Genomic DNA, 21823 nt, shown 5'->3' with positions numbered 1-21823 from the left:
TTTCAAAGTGGTCAATTCAGGGCTGCCATGATGAAGGTGTGGCTTGGGTATGAATTTCTGATCAAAACTGCAGTGAGCTGGTTGTGCTGTGCTTGGTGAGCACATCCATTTTGCTTTTCTTTTCCAGGCCACTCAGTGTCCAACTTGCAACCTGCTGTCCCCTTGCATCGATCATGATTGGGCTGCCCTTCTCTGAATTGCTCTTTGCTTTCAAGCACTGTATTTAAGTCTAGGTTCCCATTTTATCTGATTCTCCTGATGAAGGGTTCATCCGTCATGCCAGAAAAATTGACACTTGGCCTATAAACATCCTTACTTTTGAAATAGTTCATTCATTCTTTCTCAGCCTGAAAGGCTGAGCATAGATAGGCAGAAGAATCCAACACATCACTCTATCTTGGCCATAATCCCTTGGTTTTATCTTTTCAACTTTGAGATTTATGCTGTATTATTACTTTCAAATGTGACATCAAGCAGCAAGCACAGGTCCACTGATGGATCTGAGGGGCCACCCGTGTGACTTGAGAGCAGAATCATGACCATGGGAAGATGCAAAATTTTATAAAGTTTTAACAATCTCATTGTTATAATTTTACTGGAGTGGTATCGCTTAATCTATGTAATCAAAACCAAGAGGGATAAAATTATCCAGTTTACCACATGTAGTGAAATAATTTCAGTTACGTTTCATTATTTTTAAACATACACAGAATTAACAAAATTCAGAGAAAGAAATTTTAAACCTATGGATGAGGTCAAACTCATAAAAAATAAGCACCAAATTTTGAATGAACAATGTTTGGTTTATGTGCACAAATGTGCATCTGATTTTTATGTACACAGTTATAGGGAAGAATTAACAGCAAAGATGAATCTGGTGGTGAGATAGGGCAGAATAGTAGTCACTTTTAATTCTCAGGGATCAGGCAGTGTGGGACAAAAGAAGTACTTGCCTCAGGTGGGAATTAAAAGCTTTAACATATGAGGCTTAATCATGTTGCAGCTGAAATCCTCTTTTTCACGCTTTACTGTTGCTTCTGCATTTTGATTTGAAATGTTTCAGAATTAATTTTTTTTTTCTTTAAGAATGTTGAAAGCCTCTTAAAACGTGTTGTAAAAAATGCTGAACCAGAGCCATTTAGTAATAATGTCAGTATAGGGAGCTAGTCCATTTTAGGAAGATGCAAGTTTGGATAAATGAACTAAGAACTGACTGCTTTTTTTCTCAGTCAGCGACTTCCCTTACCAGTAAAATGTGGCTGCAGAGCACCTGAATGGTTGCATTCTTTTTGCAGGGATTCAGTATGCAAGCTTAATAGGTGCTATTTCAAGGAAAACCAACCACCATGTTTGATGTCCTTTTGTTACACAGTTGGGAAAGGAAGCCCTGCCTGTGTTTCCTATGACATGACTTAACTCTTAGCAATTCCATGAGCGCTGGGAGGAATCCCTGTAAAGACAGCTGGCATAGCAAGTGTGTCAGATGGTAACTGCCCCTTTATTTCTGAAGGATCAAATGAAGATGCCAGTTGCTGGTCAGATCCTGCAGTCCTTAACACTTGTTAAACCTATATACATGCAAGGCATCTAATGCAGTGAATGTAACAGGAAAATCCATTTCAAAGCAAGGATCTAAGTCAGTTCGTACTCCTGTCGCCAGGTATTGCTGCAACTTTGTGCATGATACAGATTTATAAGTGATATCTAAAGTCATATGACTCTAAACTGGTATTTAAGGAAGAATAGGTTATGAACTTCCAGAGCAGCCTTCCTCCTCTTCCCCTTCCTCTACCACTACTCACTCAACCTGCTGCCAGGATGCCATTTGCTGTTTCCTGCTGTTGTGATGAGTTGGTGTTACTTGTATTTGCTGCTAGTGATAAAAGAAGGAACAAAAGGGAAATGGCAATTTTTAGGAACTAATTCCCAGTTACTACCCTTTTATCTCATTTGGGGATTAGCTGATCAGTGGGTGTAGAAACCCTGGAACCAGCTCTGCTGAGAGGCAGATAAGGTGAGGCATGAACTGCACCTCACTGACCCAGAAAGAGCTGAGCCGGTTTTATGCAGTGTGCACCCTTATCCACATGGCCAGGAGGTTCAAGCCACTTCTGTGAAGACTTCCAGTGTTCCTGAACAATGCCTCTGCAAATGGGGGCACTGAGGAGGGCTTTCACAGCCAGATGAGGTGCATTTAGTTCTGGCCACCCCCCACAGCCCCCCTGCCCAGCACTGCACCCCAGCTCACTGTGGGAACAGGCTCCAAATGTGGGCACACACTCAGCAGACCCAGAGCAAATCTTCATGGCAGCCTTTCCACCAACAGGAGCTATGGAAAGTACTTACTGGTTTTAAAAGTACTGCCTATAGAACTGTTTTAATTAAAAAAAAAAAAACCACAGCAACAAAAAAAACCAACAGAACAACACTTTTTTTTTTTTTCTTCAAAATTATTATTCCTATAGAAATTAAGGTTTACAAGGGAAATTTCTGGTTGAGAATATTTGTGTGTGAAGTTTCATAATGCAAAAATATTAATTGTAGACTTGAAATCATGAAATAACATTTTGTGTTTAAAATGCATGATTCAGGGACTGTTTAAAACGTAAGATACTAAACCATCACTGATCTTGTATCTGCTTTATCTGGACGGGTTAAAGCCTTGAAAATACACGCATTCTTTCCACACTATATTGATACTATTGGTGAAGAACTTGTCTTTCATGTTATTTAGGGAAAAATGCCTCAATTTATATATTGTTGTTTCAGGAATTCTTAGATCTCAGTAGAAAGAAAACCCTTTTGTTTTAGCCAATGTCTTAACTCTCAGTATAAAAAAAAACCAACAACCCAAAGCTTTTGTTTTGACAAATGAAAGTACATCCAAAGCATTCCTCTGTGAGGATGCATTTCATGAGGAATTTTATGTGATTATGTGAAAAATAATTTTCCTCCCTGCCTGTAAAGAGGGCTGTGTGGCCAGCAGAGATAAGGTTTCATGGAAAGGAAGAAGGAATTGAAACAACATTGTTGAGGTTATTTTTTAAGAGCTGCTGTCTGTGCAGTCCTTCCCACTTTTTTTTTGTGGAGAAAAAGGCTGCGGTTTTGTGCATTTTGAACCACCTTTTTGTTTCATTGTTGTTCTTGGCTCTCAAAATAGATTAAAAAATCCACCTTCCAGTAAAATCATATTAGGAGATTTCGAACAAATTCATTTCCTCACGGGGTTTGGCTAAATTGTATCCCAACAGGCCTGACTTATCAGGAAAATGCCCCACGTTGTTTGTCAGCTTCTTTGTTGGGGGGGGGATAAGGAGGGGGAGGGGAAACCCAAGCAACAAAAGACCGTAACCTATTGATATTAATTCTGCCATACACCAGGGAAAATAGATTGATTTAGAACTAACCACAGAAAACGAGTCGATCTGATGAGTTTACCACGGAGCATTTTTTTATTTATTTGTAACAAGAATAAACACCATCAATATTCAGCCCCGTGTTATTGGGAGCCTTGCAGGCAGAGCGGGTTTATGGCAGCGTCCGGGGGATCTCAGTGAGATGAAAGCAGGCAAGCTTAAAAACATGGAGGGATCTTGTTTTTCTCAGGAAAATAAGTGTCTCCAATCTCTGGTGTGTTGTCATGTGTTGCAGGATTTGGAGGACAGATAGATAGATGAGCAATTTTAATTTGATTTTAATGTTATTACTTTAGGAGGTTGGGTTTCCTGTGCTTTGCTAGCTCAAAAAGCTAGTAAATTTTCAACATGCTGCACAGTGTTTTGCATGAAAAGAGGGGTTGGGGGTAGCAAACACTCACGGGATCAGCACAAACCTAAACATGGACCCAACGTGCCACTCTCTGAATTGGTAATACGCCATTTTCCAAGATACTTTGCTAAAAATACAGTTTTTAAATTAAACTGATTGTTTTTTTTTTCATGGATTGATATCTGAGTTCTCAGCTTTAGTGTAACCCTGCTTGCTGGACACACCATAAATGCTCAGATGAAGGTGCTAAATGCTCCATTTTCTAGTTTATTTAACAAGTTCATTTCACTTGACCTGAAATTATTTTTTTCAGCATTATTTCAGTATTCAGTATTAATACTAATACCTTATTACAGTGTTTTCAGTTACCTGTATTCTCTCCTGCATCCCACTGCAGCTGAAGAATTAAAGGGTGATAAACAAATGGCATAAAACCCAGCAATGTGCACGGGAGCAGAAACATTCCAGCAATTTCCTTCTCAGAGGATGCAGTCAGAGTGTGTGGGTTGGATGCATCTTGTGTATGTCGTGTACTCACCAGCAGTTTTCATCCTTTGAAAAACAAACATCTGGGGTACTTTTCTGCATGGCAATTCCTGCTGGGTGGGGGGCAGCTTGGGACACGGCTCGGCAGCTCAGGATTGTGGCCAGACACCCGGGATTTTTTCACAAAACACGGGCCAGCTTTATTTCTCCTGAGACTTCGTGCTGTTTAAAAGGTTCGGGGAGGAGGGAGGAATCTCCCGAAACAATGCCTGCAAGGGAATCCACCCATAAAAGTGGTGGAGGAAGGAGGGGGATGGCAGAGGAGCTGGTGCAGGGCTGCTGGCAGGTGTTGGATGCTGCTCGGGGTGCTCCGGGGTCCCCATCTCCTCCCCTGCCAGGAGTTCCTGCTCCTCTTCTGCTTTCCTGCTGCTCCTGCAGCTTGTTGCCCTGGCAGCCGACCAAACTTGATTTTCCAGGGAGAGTCGCTGCCTGTTTTTAAGTTGCAGCGACTGCAGCCTCATCCTTCATTTCAGCATTTCTTGCTCCAAAAGGATGAGGTCTCCGTGTGCTGTTTTAAGGCAGAAGGGTAATGCCCTGTATATATATAAAAAAACCCCTCACGCTTTATTTTTTTTTCACTTTTAAGTGTAGGCTTCTCAGTAAGAAATGAGTATGAAGTAAAAATGATTAGTGTTTATAATACAGTATAAGATGGGAGGTGTGCCCATTTAGCAGCAATCAGCTGTGAGCCTGTCAGCCTTTGGAGCACTGCTGTGATGGATTTGATATCTTTAAGTAATTTATTTAAATATACTTGTACCATGTGAAATTAGCAGATCCTTGACAGTCCTGTGGAGGTGTTGAAGGTGTTTCTCAGTCATCCCAGGTGGTGCCTGAGCAGGCACAGGCCTCCCCAAGCTTCTGTGTTAACATCCACCAGCCAGAAGTGTCCCCTCTCACTGCCCCACATCCCGGTCTTCCAGACAAGTCACTGAAGCCTTTGAAGAATAAAATATCTTAGTTTTGCCTCAGATCCATATTTCTCTCAGATTGTGGATAGTTTAATCTCCCTTTACAGCAAAAGAGGGTGGTTCAAGCGACCTGCTGCATGTTCTGTCTGCAAGAACTGCCCTTGCTTTAGGTATGTTGTGAAATTACTGAAAAAAGACAGCATGTTAGGTACTGTTTTAAACGTTTCCTTTATGCTTTAACGGCTTAGTTGGCATTCAGTTTATTGTAAAAACATCTCACTTGCACAGGCTGTTAGAACATCAAGCAATTTTTCAAAGCATTTACATTCCTACATGGAAGACTGTTAGCCATGATGCTGTTTTTTTGTTGTCTGATAGCATTCCAAAAGGAAAAACAAAAGAGGAGTTGGTGTAGGGAGTATCCTGGTGGATTATTTTAGTCTTCCTCTGACTCTACACCCCCTTTCTTCCCTTTGCTATCCCTGTTAAATATTAACCCCTCCCTTTCCTCTCCCCAGGAAAAAGTCACCAGTAGTTGTATAGCTTTTTCTCTCAACAGATAATCGTGTGGAGCCACACAAGTTATTCTCTACTTGTAATATATATTAGAATATCATCTAAATCGTGCTATAAGCAGCATGAAGATGGAAGCAGTTGTGCTTGCTCTCCTCACTGCTTAGCTCAGCTGAGCTGTTATTGTGGCAACTGTATTTGCAAAGCAGGGGTATTGTCATTTTAAGTTTTTATTTAAATTCAAATAAAAGGGGTAGGGCTGGGTGTGCTTCCTAAGTAGGAGCTGACTGCTGGGACAAGGAAAAAAGCTCAAGACTATAATAGTGTTTCATTTTGCTTTTGGTTGTGAAATCAAGTACTTCTAATGAATTTCAGTCATCACATTATTGCAATGAATACAATATCGTTTATGTTGGAATCCGTATGCTTGGTGCTTTTCCATTTTTTCTTTAATATGTATAGTTCTGTGCAACCACAAATCCATAGTGAAAGAAAATTTAGAAGTGTTTTTTAACCGTTGTTAGTGGGTATTAATGTTATTGGTGTCTTGAGAATACTGAAATACAATGCTAGACAAGTTCTCAAGGTGTTCCTTTATTAAAATGTTCATCTTTTCATGTAGAAAAACCACCTTGATTCATGTTCCTGTCAGTGCTGTAGTGAAGAAAGGATTCCCCATTAGGATAATTGCCATCTTTACTCTCTTGCATTATTTTCTGAGCCTGAAGCCACCTATTAAATCATGGGAGCCTACTGTGAGAAAGACAGTCCTATTTTAACAAATCCTTCTTGCTGTTGCTTTTTTGTAAGGGTTACTTCTCCTATACTCACAATTTGAAGGGCTTTTTGTGCTTTATTTATCTCATGGTGTAATTTACATAGAAACTTTTATGTTGTGTTTAAGCTAACACACATTATTTCCATGGTGCTGCTGAAGTAAAGGAACACTTGTTATGTCTGTACTAATCTGGAGTTCCTGAGAGAGTATTCAAATGGAATTTGCTAATTTTCTTAGCAGGAGCCAGCTTGTAAATTGGCCTCTATGTAGATAGAGACGTGGGTGTGAAACCTTGTGTGCACATGTGTGTTGTCTGTACACAGCAGAGAGGAGCAAAGGGTTGAAGTTTTGGGGACAGAAGGGTTAATCCCATACCTTAGTGCACATGGATGATGCCATGTGGTATCATTTGTGAGCTCTTGAGATGGCTGACCATTTCCATTTGGTTGTAAATCCCTTGGGAGGGCATTTCAGAGTGAGGTGTGATCTGTTCTCCTGGTGAGAATGATTGACAAGGAATGAATAAATAGTTAATAGAACTGAAGAAATACCACCCTCCTGCTTCAGTCCAGGCACACTCTGGCTGGCACATAATGTATATTCTAACGTGACACTTGAGCCAGATGCTTGAGTTCACGGCTAACAAAAAACATTCCTGAAAAGCCAAATCATCATTTAATCACAACTGCCTCTGATACAGTTTTCTTTTATGGTGACATTTCAGTGTCAGTTTGAATAAATGCAGGGACTTAGAATACTTTGCAAGTAGGATGTATTGATAAATACATATTCTGAGGTGATGGAGGCCTCTGGGGTGGAAGCAGGGGCCCTGACAGCAGGTTCTTGGTCAATTGGTGAGGTGAAATTCTTCAGTGACTTGAATAACCATACCATAGTGGCTGAATACCTACTCGGCTACTGAGGCCCTTTCACGTATTTCCAATTTTTTTTTTTTCTTTTTTAACCATTCTAAATACATGTGATATATGTCCTCTGCTCTGGAGACAGGCTGAGAGAGCTGGGGCTGCTCAGCCTGGAGAGGAGAAGGCTCCAGGGAGACCTTAGAGCACCTTCCAGTGCCTGAAGGGGCTCCAGGAAAGCTGGGGAGGGGCTTTTCACCAAGGGGGTCACTAATTTGAGAATATCTGCAATGATTTGGGAAAAAGTAGTCAGACTATATTGTTTAATAAATTACACCACTTTTTACTTTTTTTTTTTTCATTATAGGGGGGAAAAGCTTGGTCTTAGATTAGGTTGGTTGTATTTTACAACATATTTAGTATGTCCTTGCTAGGGAAACCAATACTAAAATAAGAGTGGGGCTCATACATGTTATTTTCTCCTTGATTCAAGGGAAGCTTGATATTCTGTGTCTCTTTAGGGGTTATTCTGTAGTACCTGCAGACAGACTAGTGTAAGGACAGTGTTCAAATCCCACTGAAAAATCATATAAAACTTCAGTGCTGTGGTGACAAAAATGGAACCAGTTCACCTAAAATACATTATTGCAGCATTCAGTATGATGGGTTTGGTTTCTTGTTTCTTATTTCTTACTAATTTTTAAGGAAAATCTGGCGATTTAATTACAACATTTTCTGAACAGGTAAAGAAGTTCTGTTCATCGTTTAACTTCTCTAAATTATAGGTCAGTCTGGTAGGATCTGACAGTATGCCATGGTCAACTTATGCTGCTTTTTTTTTCATTTGTCTGTTAAAATGAAGGTATGGTTAGTATTTTGTTAAAAGTGAGGAAGAGATGTGAAGAGGGAGGTGTTGAGGGATTGTTTCTTGGCATGAATTTGCAAATGTTAACAGCCATTTCACAATCTTTTAAAAAATTGATGCAGGTTTTATCGAGAGCATTTCTTTGGAAGGTAAATTCTGTAGGTGAGACTCCAGCTACACATGCTGTTTTGCAGGGACTAAACCTCTTGGGTTTGTATAGACTACTACTGCTGCTCCTCAGTGATCAGTATATACTAGTTGGAAGTGTCTTGTTGCTTTCCAAGAGTCTGAAAATTGAAAATATCTTTATGTGGGCTCGAGCCAGAACATGTTGCACTACTTTGTACGTATAGTTAGTTGTTACAGTTACGGTGGTTTTTGATTCTTCACTTGACCTCACCAGGCCTGAGTATCTGTGTAATGGCTTTTTAATTTGGTTGATGGTGAAGGGAAGGCAAAGAAGTAATTGGTTTAGTTCTCTCCAGTAGCACGTTAGATTATAATAAATTAAATGTCTGTGCATTCAGCAGTTTTATAAAACAAAGAAACAGAAACAAAAGTTACCCAGTGAGAGGATTCAGTGAGGAGTTGCTGAAGGTTTCTTCAGGACTCCCCCGGCTGACCAGGGTAATACAAGAGCATTTAGTGGATTTTAGCCAAAGGGCCACCTCCACCTTTGTGTTGTCCGGGCTGAAAGCAACTTGTCCTAATTAGGACGTGTTAAATCTGAGTTAGGACATGTTCAATCTCTCTCTCTGCACGTTTCTTTGTGGCCCCGACCTGGCAGGGTGATGTGACCCCGCCTCAGGCTGAAGAGGCCGGCGCTGCCTCCTCCTTGCTCTCCTCGCTTTGCGATGCTGGTCTGCTCAGGCGTTTAATGCTCTGAATACCCGGGTAAACAGCGATGTTGAATGTTTGAATATCTGGTGCCCTCTGGTGGGGCCGGGAACCGCGGACTTGGCCCGGCCTCACGGGGAGAGAGAGAGCCCCGGGAAAAGGGTCCCGGTCCCCAGCACAAGGTATTTCTTGGCACCGGTGCATCAGAAGGGGCACCTGCCAAGTGACTTAAAAGAAAAAACAAAACCCAAATACACTTCAGCAACGGGATTATCAGTACAGAAAACCATCCCTGTTTGGTCAGCAGATCTTGTGCATGCTCATGCTGAGCTTACCCCATGTCTGGAGAGGAGAAGGCTCCGGGGAGACCTTAGAGCATCTTCCAGTGCTTGGAAGGGCTCCAGGAAAGCTGGGGAGGGGCTTTTCGTCAGAGAAGACAGTGATAGGACAAGGGGTAATGGTTTTAAACTGAGAGAGGGGAGATTTAGGTTAGATATTAGGAGGAAATTCTTTGCTCTAAGGGTGGTGAGAAACTGGGATGCATTGCCCAGGGAGGTTGTTGATGCCCCATCCCTGGAGGTTTTTAAGGTCAGGTTGGGCGAGGTTTTGTGCAACCTGGTCTGGTGGTTCCCTGCTCATGGCAGGGGGGTTGGAACTGGATGATCTTTGAGTTCCCTTCCAACCTTCATGATTCTGTGATTCAGAAAATCTTAACCATTCGATGCCGCATTTTATAACTGCCCTTCTCTCTTTGGTTTCAGATGCTACAACTGTGGTGGCCTCGACCACCACGCTAAAGAATGTAATCTACCTCCGCAGCCAAAGAAGTGCCATTACTGTCAGAGCATCATGCACATGGTGGCAAACTGCCCCCATAAAACTGTCTCACAGCAGCCCACTAGTTCTCAGGGAAGACATGAAGCTGAACCGCAGCCTTCCACCTCTGCTTTCCCAAGAGAAGGGGGAGGAACACACGGCTACTCGTCTCCGTCGTACTCTCAGGAGGGCAGGTCGGAGGTCTTGGAGCGCTCAGGCAGGTCACCACAGGAAGCTTCATCAAGTAAGTTGTCTGCATCACCTGAAGAACCCAGCAGAAAGGGGCCTTCTGTTCAGAAAAGAAAAAAAACTTAAAGGAATTGTCATAACTTTCCATTTCCTTTACCCTCTTGGGATGTCTACCTCATGCAAGTACAGGGGAAATAATTTCATTATCAGTAGCTGACCTGGAATTTTAACTACTGTTGACGAACTGTGAATTTTTTTTTTCTTTGATAGACAAATCACTCCAAACAAAATCCATTTGAGCAGGGTGCATTACGTTTTACCTTCTGTATGTGTGTGTTTGAGTGTGCACGCGCGTGTGTGTCTGTGTACATATGTACAGATATATATTTTTCCATCAGACCACTCTCCAGCTCCCACAAGACATGACTGTGAAGCAATAGGGACAGTATCACAAATGATCCTGAACTCATTCCTAGAACCTATTTCCATACATATTAGAAAAAAAAAACAACCAAATGAGAAAACCCAAGAAATCGCACTCAAAAACAAAACCAAACCTGAAAAACCACACACAGAACTAAGATCAAGACTGTTACTTCTCTTGTGAACCAAAGGATACTTTCATATTTTAAAGCTGCCATATGGTACTAAAGATCCTGAGACACCCCAATGCCATCAATTTGAGTTGTTTTCTTTCTCGTCTCCACAAAGCTTCAAAAACCTTTCCCCTCCCCGTGCCCACACAGGGCAGGGTTGTGGCTCATCATGGCTCTCATTGCCACCATCCTTTGTTGGTGAGGAGTTTAAAGGTCCAGAAAAGACAATGTGTAGTTTCTGTGCTGGTTTCTCAAAACATTTTGTTAAATGAATATGCTTGTAACTGTAATTTAGGTGACTGTTGTGTAGGGGAGAATGTACAAGATGTTACTGAACAGACCCTTTTGAGGGGTATCAGGATACCATCCTGTTTAACCCTTTGTATTCTGGGAATGTTTAGAGGACCTTGGTGGCAGTAGCAGCAGCAGCAACTTCTTTTGGTCCCAAGTAGTGCCCCTCGATTTGGAGGGACTCCCCCTTGTTTTCTGTTGAAATGCCATGGAGAGAACTCCCTAGGGATTTCTGTTGGTTTGTGTTTCGGTTGTAGAGAAAACAAAATGCAGAGCTAATGAGATGCTGGGATACATAATTTCTTAAGAATAAAGGTAGATGGGTACTAGGGGTTGCTCAGCCAGCTTCCCTTGCTGATGACAGAGCATGTGTACAATCAAAAAGGACAGTTTGCTGCAGACAAGCCTCAGTGAAGGGACCTACAGGTTTGCCAGAAGCCCTGGGTATCATCTGCCTTTTGTGAACTGGAGACTGTTGCTGCCCAGCGTGGGTCCAGAGTCTGCTGTGACCACACACTCCTGTGTTAGAGAGAGGAAGGATTTCTGGCCTCAGAGTGAGACTCCCTGGGCTGCAGCCCATGGTGGGAGCTGGTGGAATTGGAGCCTATCAAAACTTCAAGTCGCTTTCCATTTGTAACGTCTGAATTACCAAGTCATACGTTAAATAACGTCCTGTGACAAATCCCATTGCGGACTTAAGTTCATTAGAGAAACCTGCATAATCCTTAACATTGGCAATAAACACAGGCTGTTAAAGCTTGAAAGAGTCAGGTAGGTTTAAGCTCAGATAATCAAACTAAAGGAAACAGCCTGCACGAAAGGCTACAGTGAGCCAAAGTCCTACCTGTGTTAACTTTTGCAGCCAGTAGTTACGACAGGTATGCAGCTGGCTTAGGAACGTGTGGCCTTCCCCTTCCCACTTCTGATGAGACTTTCGCTGCTGCTGCTGCTGCTGCTTCAGTAAACAGGCAGTAATCAAAGACCTCAGTGAAGGGCAGAATTTCAAGCCAATTATTTTGTGTGAATTCCTTGCCAGTGTTTGCAGGACTCTTGATGGTTTATACTGAAGTTCTCAGCATGCTAATGCAAAGCTTACCTTTGACGATATTGAATGTGATGTATCTATAGAGAAGAACTTCCTTGCCTTACGTAAGGATAGTAAACTTATTTAAGTTATGTAGACAAATCAAAGTGGCATTGCTTAACCTTCTAGCCGGTGTAAAAACCAGGTTAAACAGCAAAGATGCAAAACTTAGGTCACTTTGAAAATTTAAACCAAAGTTCCTTATAGAAATAGGCAATTGTGGATTTGAAAACTGGTCATTCCCTGTTTATATGTAAGGAGTTCAGAGCTGAGATAAGTATTTTCAACATGCAGAGTTTATTGGTGCTGTTTGAAATCACTGTGTGCACCAAAGTCAGACTGAACTGCTAAGAGCACATACCAAACCCTATCTTATTGTTGAAAGCTTAAGGTTTTATTTTTATATATTAGAATGTTATCACTATTACATAACATACTCAGGACAAAGAACTTTGCTCAGGGAATATACCATGTAATGTTGTTTTTTCTTTACAGAAGTCTACAGACCTGCTTAATCAGAACAAACCAAATAGTCTTAGACCTTTTAATCTCTATATAAGTATTATGTACTGATATTAGTAACTACCTCTGAGTTGACATAGACCTACATTTCTGATAATCAGATCTCAGCATTTTGTATTATAAGTTCCTGTGATAAATGATAAAGTGGTATTCTGTACTGGTTGCTTATGTGAGCATTTGTGTCTTCACATTCACAGGGTCTGAGTTGTCAGAGATGCTGGGCAACCACAGCTCCCACTGCCTTCCAGTTGGAGTTACTGGTGCTTAGCTTTTCTAGGAGGGGAGGGATGGGGGTGAAGGGGGAAGAATAAAAACACAGAAGCATCAAGCCCACTTTGTTTACATAGGTGACAATAAAATTATTATTCTGTTTACAGCAAAAGGCTACCTCATATTTACTGCATAAACACACCTTTGTGCTGCTCTAGCCTTAAAGGTGGCTGTTGATCTATGGTACATACTTTTTATCTGTACTAACTATGTAACTGATAGTCCACCACTGCATACACTATGGCAAATACTTGTTGAAGATGAAGCATCCATTTGAAATTATGAGACGTTTCCAAACATTTCTTTGAAAGTTGTTGTTGTTGGTTTTTTTACTGTCTAAAGGATTATGGGCACTGTTCACAAAAAGGAAATGTATCTCCAGAAGAGACAAAAATGTACATGCCTAAGTTAGACATACAGCAGCACAAGCTGTGGCAGGTAACTACTTAGCACTGGGCTGCAGTAGGAAAAAAAAAAATCTAGTTATGTTCCTTCAATAGGCTGCTCCAAATAAGCAAAGAAACCCTTAAAGGAAGAGGCACAGACAGAGTATGGGATTCTTCCTTCATTTCTAAGGACAAAATTAATATTCTGCAGCATTGGCTCAGCCTGGGTTTCACCTATTCACCAGCCTGTCCTTGCCAGGATGCTTCACAATAAAAGCTCTTCAAGTAGAAATAGTTCAAATATCTGCTCAGAGAGATGTATTTTTCCCCTAACAATAGTGGAGATAAGGGTAAACCTGGAACAAGAACCTCTCTCCCTACCATTCCCCCAGCCCAAAAGACTCAATTTGATTTAATCACAAGGGACATTGTGAGGTATTTCTTGTTCCCTTCCAAGGAGAGGTTCTGGTGTTTATTTACAAGCTACAAAAGTTGGGCTGTGAGAAAGATTTGTATTTGAAGGAAGAGCCAAATAACTTTTTGCTGCAGTGGATGGTAAATGTGGCATTGGGATACCAATATTTTTAGTTTTAGCCAGCTTTCAGGGAGTGCCAAACACCACATTTGGATCCTGCCTCTTCCCTTTGGAGGCCACCTCTTTCAGCCCAATTTTACTCTGCACCAGTGTTATCCTGGAATTCCTGCATAGTCATGCTTAGTTTTGTGAATAGAGCCCCATAAAAAGTGTTTATAGACCTTGTAACATTCTTTGTAAGAAGAATTATAAAAGAACATGGGAAATCTCATTGAGTCTTAAATTTAATTTAATTAATTTATCTGTAAGAAATGTTTATCATAAAAAATATATATGTATTCCCCTGTGCTAGATATAAAAGTAATTGGGAAGATATGTACATGTGCAGATGCACTGATTTTAATTTTCTAGAAGTCTTAATGAGATTTGAGTATTGTTTTAGAAGCAAGCAGAGCCTTGTTAAATGCATCGATCTTATTTTGCTTAGTATATCAACAGCCTCTTCTTTAAGACCCCTTGGTTGTGTTACCCCTGTTACAACTGTTGACTGATAACAAGAGGTTGATCTATGAACACACCCTTTTTTTTTTATTATTTTATACTAAACCAGAGCTGTGTATCAGCAGCTCCTGCAGTGGTCTGGTTTGTTTGTTGTTTTTTTTTTTAAGAATGTTGAGAAGTACTGAGATACTTGCTACCATTGTCATTGAACCAAATGTAAGAACAACCATCTTTACAAAGGATAATGGTTTTGACTACCTCTTGGATTACTAAGTTAAGCAACTGCTGGCTGACAAACATCACCAGACTGGCTTAAACTAGTATGTGTTGCTTGTGGTAATAATAAACAATAACCATACTAGAGACCAAAGTGAACACTGATTTCTATATGTCTTTAATACTGTGTCTTATCTAGTGTTTTTAAATTATCTTCTGTAGCATAGATTACCTCATTGTCCATTTTGACTTGTATGTTGTTTACAAGGTGAAATAAAAGAAAAAAATCACTTGAATTTTATGTTTTTTAAAAAAAAAAAAGACAGTGAGTTGAAGTTTTGAAGGTCATTTCACCTGCTTACTGTCTTGAGGGACTAAAGCACTGATTGCCTTTCTACATATCATGTATTTTATATTCTCATTTCATGCCTAATGTCTTTTTTTTTTCCTGTCAGTCATGGATATTGTGAGGTTTAAAAGAATTACTTGATTAAAAATAAAACATATAACGTTGGCATTTACAGCGAGCCTTGGAGTTTTTATTTTATTTGCGTGATTTAAAAAGCACCCTATGGGCACTGGGCAGACTCTTCATATGCACCTGTATTCCCTTAGTTTTAGGGTATTCTCTTCAGAAAAGATAATTTGAGTTACAGAAGCTGTTGTTGGGAGGAGGAAAAAAATCATGATTAATGCATATCTGGATCTTAGTAGCAGTGCTGCAGAAACTGCACCCCTGTTCCAGCCATCAGAATTGAACTGCAAGATTGTAGCTTTTGGTACTTGGTCTCTGAGAGAACACTGATCATTCAAGTTTATCAGACGTTTAGTTCATTGTCTGGGATGAAAAGCTTTTGGTATGGAAGTCTCATCCCATCTTTATGACTTATTCCATAACCTGTAAGCTTGTAGGCATCCATCATGTGCCAGCCTCAAGTGATTTGAAGAGGTATCTCCGTTTTAGGAATGAAAGTCCTGTCATCTCCCACTACCTGGAAACTGGTGGAGGGGAAGGAGTTCATTCTGTGGCTGTCCTGCTCCTGTTTATCAGAATGATTCAGGTGATGGCCTGATTCATTAATTAATTTAAGGACAGTGCTCTTCTGTGCCCACTGGTACCTGCTGTCTGCAATGCTGTTGGCCTACAGCACAACCGTCTCCTCATGAGCAGGTTACTGGGTGCTGGTTGGTTTTTGCAAGCATTGCCCACTGCACAGTTGCAAAGTCATTGCCATCAAGCCCAGGCAGGTTGTCAGGCTGGGGGTGGCCAGTGAAGGTGCAGCTGATCAGTTGTTGTCTCATGACTGCTCAATATTTGCCCTACTTGCTGCACAACACTTGGCCCACATATTCAGGGCTGGAGCAGCCAAACAGTTCATCAACCAATACAGATCACCTGGTGTAATTACTTCCATTTTACCAGCCAGGAGAAGGCAGACTAGGCAGAATGCTTACAACCTGTTATTTTCCAAAGAATAAAAAAAATTAAGGCCAGGAAGTCTCAGCAGTTTATCTAGTTTGAGAGATGCACAACACGGGCTATTCACTTCAGGGCAGCTACTGCTGTACTGAATTTTAGCACTCAGCTTTAACTGGAGCCTTGTTTGCTTGGCTGCTTTAAGCATATTCTCCACTTGGGCTTCAGATCAGGCCTAAATGCTCTTGAGAAGAGAGGTGGCAGCTTGTTTTAATCAACTGCTGCCTCATTCCCAGTTGCTAAAGTTTTCCCTTCAGAAACTTGCTGCTCTCCTCCTCCAGAGACCTTCAGCTTTGGTGCTGGAACAGTGTATCCAGCTCTGGCTTTAAAACCAGCCTCCTGTCAGGCAGGCTGTAGTTCAAAGGCTGTGTTACCCAAACCAGACACTAGTCAGACATCATTGTCCTACTAACCATGGGGCTATATGTACTGGGTCACTGCTAGAAGCTGAGCACTGCCTGCCTTGCTGCAGGAGAAAGGGCAAAAAGCCTGGGCCAGAAGCACATGGACATTTCCATTAGTGAAGATTAATTAACCAACAGAACAGTCCCACAGCCAAGGCACAGAGTTGTTGGGCTGTGATTTCTTTCCTTTGACATCTTCAAGACTAAATGTCCAGAGATGTTTTGTAGCAACTCAAAAGAATTGATGGACTCACCTTGGCCACTACTGAGTAAATGTGTTACTGGCACCACTACACAACAGTCAATTTTTTCAGTCACTCTGGCTCACTGCACAGCTTTGTATGGCAGGTTCTTCCACTGCCACCACCTTGGTGGCATTATTCTAGAAAACTATTTCTTTTTTTTTTTTTCCTTTCCCTTCTAGGATTATCCTGCCATGGTTTTTTTAAAGCCACTAGCTAAAAAGAAAAAAACACAACAAAAATCCCAAAAAACCCCCACCAAAACTAAACTAAACAAAAGCAAAACCAACAACAACCCTTAAGTTGGAGCATCCAAAACATTGAGACCATCAGCCTAACCAGGCATTTTGGGAAATACTGGCTGGAAGTCACTGGAGTAACTTAAATTTAGAAGTGGTCTGAAGGTTGCCTATGAAAGAGCAGAAATGCTCCTTTTCCTCGCCCAAGGCAGCACAGCAAGGGTGGGGGCTCAAAGAGCAGCAAGTTCCTTCCATCCAGCCCAGGTGCCTTTCATCTCTCCTTGACCTACACTGACAGCTGTGACAAAAAGTCACAGCCAAGCCTGCTGAGCTGTAACTTCTGTGGAGTTTAAGGCTGAGAGTTTCTGAAAAGCAGTTTTCTGGTATAAAGCTGCACAGAGAGGAGCAGAGACTCCCCTCACAGAGACCCTCTGTGTGGCAGCAGCAGCGTGGAAGGGTAAAGGGCACAGGCCAAGTGCCACCCTGGCCATCCCCAAGCCCTAGGATCTGCTTCTGTGTTAGGGAAAGCCAAGGGGAATCAAAGCAAAAGAACTGCAGGAACAGGAATATCATTCCAGCATCAGGTGATTTAAAAGAAAAAGAAGAAGGTCAGGATTTCTATCCCTTCTGATCAAAGACTGGGAAAGTGGGATCACTGGCAGCTCCTGGAGTTGAGGGGCAGCCTGTGTGGGGGTTTCAAGGAGCAGCAATAGGCTCAGCTCCCCTTTTGCCCACTGTCTTTTGTTATTCCCACATTGAGTCACCACCTCCTGGTTTAGGTACCTCCTATGAAGGACCAGGAACACCAGACTATCCACAGAAACTCTTTGTAACAAGCTTTTGCCAAAAGCCAATAAGGGACACATCAAAACTAGGCTACTGGGTGATCCACAAATAGCAGAGGCTGGGCATGAATTAACAGCTGAGAGTTCCTAACCCAGGTGTTCTTGGGACACAAGAAGCTATGGGAGATGCGAGGTTGTCCCTGTGCCCAAGATGTGGGCTCTGGTGGATAGAGGTGTCATTGTCATGGTTGCCCATCACCTCCTCCAGGTAAGGAGCTTCCTCTCCTTGCACCAGGTGGGCTGGTGTTGCAGTGAGTGCTCCTGCACACCAAAAGCAGAACAGACTTCCCAAACTGTTAAGTCGCCTCTGCTCTTCAAACCACCCACCTTGTCCCTTCCTCAACACAAGGGCCTCACCCCTGGGGACACAGCAGTGCAGGCAGGGCAGGCTCTGCCCTCCCTCTGCCAGCAGCAAGGGCACTCCACTCTCAAGTGGCAGCTGGACACCTAAGCCTCACAGAGCTGGTCCAACTGCTGATAGCAGCTAACTTCTCCCTTGGTGTCCTCAATTCTGCTGCCACCACCTTCGCTGTTGCCAAGCATCAGCTTTCACACAGGCTCCCTTGATTTTGGAAGCCCAGGACCTGGTCTGCAGAGGTGCCAGGTGTTCAGAGCAGCTTTTAGAGCTGCTGGGCATCCCCAGGACCACTGCTGATGGGATGGTCATAACGCAACTTTGCCAGGTTTTCCAGTTAAAAAATAATATATAAATAGGCAAAGAAGCAATGACACGATTCTTGCTCAAAGGGAAACAGGCTCAGCCCTAACACAAGACCATCTGCTTGAGAGACCTAAGTTTTATTCATAGTTTAAGCTCAAAGCAAGAGGAGAATGGCACACTATCCAAACCCCAGGGGCACACTTCCCTACTTCCCTACTGAGGCTCTGCTGAATTTATCCTACATAAAAGCTGTTTGCTGCCCGGTGCAAAGATGCTTCTTTCTGAGGTGTGTCTCTAGACACATCTAGATGCAGGATCCCTCACAGGATCCCCTGAGTTTGGGTTGTCCACTTACAGTGCACAGCCCATTCAAAAGGCATCTGAACACACAACTGCTGTTGTGAGCATGATTAATGCAGACCAGCAGCCTGGACATGTACTCGTTGCTTACATGAGGAATTATCCCAATGGATGTTCCTGGGAAAGTATAAAGACTTGTAAGTTTTAGCTTAGGTCGAAGTAGGACCATAGAGGTTACACATTCACAGAATCACAGAATGGTTTGGGTTGGAAGGGACCTTCAAGATCATCCAGTCCCAACCCCCTGCATGGGCAGGGACACCTCCCACCAGACCAGGTTGCTCCAAGCCCCATCCAACCTGCCCTTCAACACTGCCAGGGATGGGGCAGCCACAGCTTCCCTGGGCAACCTGGGCCAGGCTCTCACCTCCCTCACACTCCAGAATTTCCTCCTCATGTCTCACCTCAATCTCTCCTCCTCCAGTTTTAATCCATTCTCCTGTGTCCTCTCACTACCAGCCCTCATCAAAAACCCCTCCCCAGCTTTCCTGATTTCATGGCCCCTCCTTCAGCAGCCTCTTCCTACAGGGAAGGCTGGCTCAAAGGGAACAAACAGTTGCTCTCCAGGTCCAAAGGAGAGGGGAAAACAAACCTCACTAAGTTCAGTTTCCTGCAGAGGCTTTTAAGGAGGTCAGCAGTCAGCAAGCACTGAGCACCCACTGGTCTGCCCTTACCAGGGAGAAATTCTCCATTTATCTGGCCATGAGGGCAAGACTCACTCTGGAAGAGCCATCCTGCAGGTCCCAAAAATTCCTTTAATAACAGCTCAATAGCTATTATCTTTTTCGTTTCTTAGTACAAGCTGCCCTTGGATATTAGTGTATTAATATGCATAAGCTGGTATGGAAAACAAAAACACTGTAAGAAAGTATGGAAGAGAGATTGATTTTCAAAGCTGAAGTTTGATTTAAAGCCGGAAAGTACCAGATGACAGTGCTAATTCTCCAGAAACATCCCCCCTTTTGGAAAAGAAAATTAATGATTTCCCCACTTCAGAAGCCATTACAATATCTCCCATGCTGTTTCCATATGTCTCAGCTTGACTCTCTAGGGTTTTTCCATTCCTTTCAGCAGTCAGCACTTGTTGGTACTTCTAAATGCACTATATAGTGTGATAGATGTGATGCTGGGCAAGAGCAGAACTCAGATCAACTGCTTCGAGACACAAATAGCTTAGTGATCATTCTTTCCATGACAGGATTAAGTTACTCCCTGAACAATTGATTTTTTTTTTTTTTCCCCCTTCTTCAGTGGGCTTTATTGCCTCTAACTTGGAGAGGAGGAGGAAGCATCTCTAAGAGGAAGAGGGGAATCAGGAAGAGAGATGGGAGATGCAAGTTTGCACCATCAGCTGTTGCAGCCCTGGGCTTCTTCAATGGGAATAACTCCCTGGTGAAGTGGTTGCAGGGGCAGGTTACAGATAATCTACTGAGGATTAAAACAGTTCTGTTCACTTTAGCAGTTTCCCCCAGAAGTTTGTGATCATGGCTATACTTACTCCCCTTGCCTAGGGAAATGCAACCTCCATCACTTACTTGAGGCACCATGAAACATGCTCTAAGCTCATCTGGCTCCTCACCAAGCCTGAAGTTTGCATCTGCTTCCACAGTCTTTTCCAAATCAGTGTCTTTCCAATTAACTGGATTTATTTCTTTTTTTGGTTTCCCCACTGACACCGACAGCATTTGCACAAGGCATGACAGGTTTCTCCCCAGCAGAGGCTGCTGTTTGTCTGCACTCTTGTCTTCCAACAGAAGCAATTTTTAGGTTTCTCCTCGAATGAGCAAAACGGCACAAATTCCAGGGTGCTGCCATCCCATCATTTGTTTCTGTTGCAGCATCTGGGAGTGGCTCAGAGCTCAGCTGCACTCAGGCCATCCAGCTGTGCTGGAAGAACTGCTTGTGCTGGTGGAGTGAACCCAGAAGCAGTTCAGGAGCAGGCTTGGCCATAACCCTGCCTCCCAGCTCCACCTTCCCTCCCTCTGAGAAGACACCCGCGGCAGAGCAGAGTTAACGACCCAATTCTCTGTGCTGCTTTTATTTTTTCCAGGTAACACTCAGAAAGCAACTGCTCTGCTGAGACACTCAGGATGAGTGGAGATAAGACTGAAAATTTAGGAGAGTCTCCATTCATTAAGACAATCAATGTAAAAATGAACTGGTTTGGGCTGAATGCAATGTCAGCAACATGTAGATAAACTGTTAGCAGCTACAAGTGGCTGATTTAAATTAATGCCACAGAAAAATTCCACGGAAATATCTCATGGATACATATCACTTATGTATTCATGTGCCATTTAGGACACAAACTAAATATGCAGAACCCAAACTGGGGAAGAAAAATGTCATGCACCAGTACAGGTTGGGGGCTGACCTGCTGGAGAGCAGTGTGGGTGAAAGGGACCTGGGGGTCCTGGTGGACAGGAGGATGACCATGAGCCAGCAATGTGCCCTTGTGGCTAGGAAGGCCAATGGCATCCTGGGGTGCATTAGAAAGGGTGTGGTTAGTCGGTCAAGAGAGGTTCTCCTCCCCCTCTATTCTGCATTGGTGAGGCCGCATCTGGAGTGTTGTGTCCAGTTCTGGGCCCCTCAGTTCAAGAAGGACAGGGAACTGCTTGAGAGAGTCCAGCGCAGAGCCACAAAGATGATTAAGGGAGTGGAACATCTCCCTTATGAGGAAAGGCTGAGGGAGCTGGGTCTATTTAGTTTGGAGAAAAGGAGACTGAGGGGTGACCTCATCAATGTTTACAAATACGTAAAGGGTGAGTGTCAAGAAGATGGAGTTAAGCTTTTTTCAGTGATGACCAGTGATAGGACAAGGAGTAATGGATACAAGTTGGAGCATAGGAGGTTTAAGATGAATATCAGGAAAAATTTTTTTACTGTAAGAGTGACAGAGCACTGGAACAGGCTGCCCAGAGAGGTTGTGGAGTCTCCTTCTCTGGAGACATTCAAAACCCGCCTGGACGCCTTCCTGTGTGATGTGCTCTGGGTGACCCTGCTCTGGCAGGGGGGTTGGACTAGATGATCTTTCGAGGTCCCTTCCAACCCCTAGGATTCTATGATTCTATGAAACTGTTGCCTGTTCTGTGAAGAAAACCTGGGCTTTCA

General features: G+C 42.7%; 1 protein-coding gene across 3 annotated transcripts in view; it reads left to right on the top strand.

Annotated features, from left to right (window-relative positions):
* Positions 1–15005, top strand: part of LIN28B (lin-28 homolog B) — an 89726-nt gene extending 74721 nt beyond the window's left edge. For 2 of the 3 annotated variants that reach the window (XM_051613180.1, XM_051613179.1), the window contains exon 4: positions 9840–10209. In XM_051613180.1, coding sequence (XP_051469140.1) covers positions 9840–10209 — 370 coding nt within the window. Of the gene's footprint in view, positions 1–9839 lie in introns of all 3 variants that reach the window. The other variant, XM_051613181.1, reaches the window with a different exon arrangement.
* Positions 15006–21823: the final 6818 nt, after the last annotated feature.

This window comes from Apus apus, chromosome 3 (genome assembly GCF_020740795.1).
Source record: "Apus apus isolate bApuApu2 chromosome 3, bApuApu2.pri.cur, whole genome shotgun sequence".
Taxonomy (NCBI): domain Eukaryota; kingdom Metazoa; phylum Chordata; class Aves; order Apodiformes; family Apodidae; genus Apus; species Apus apus.
Note: the sequence above shows the minus strand (reverse complement) of the source record. Positions and strands in the feature narration are given on the sequence as shown.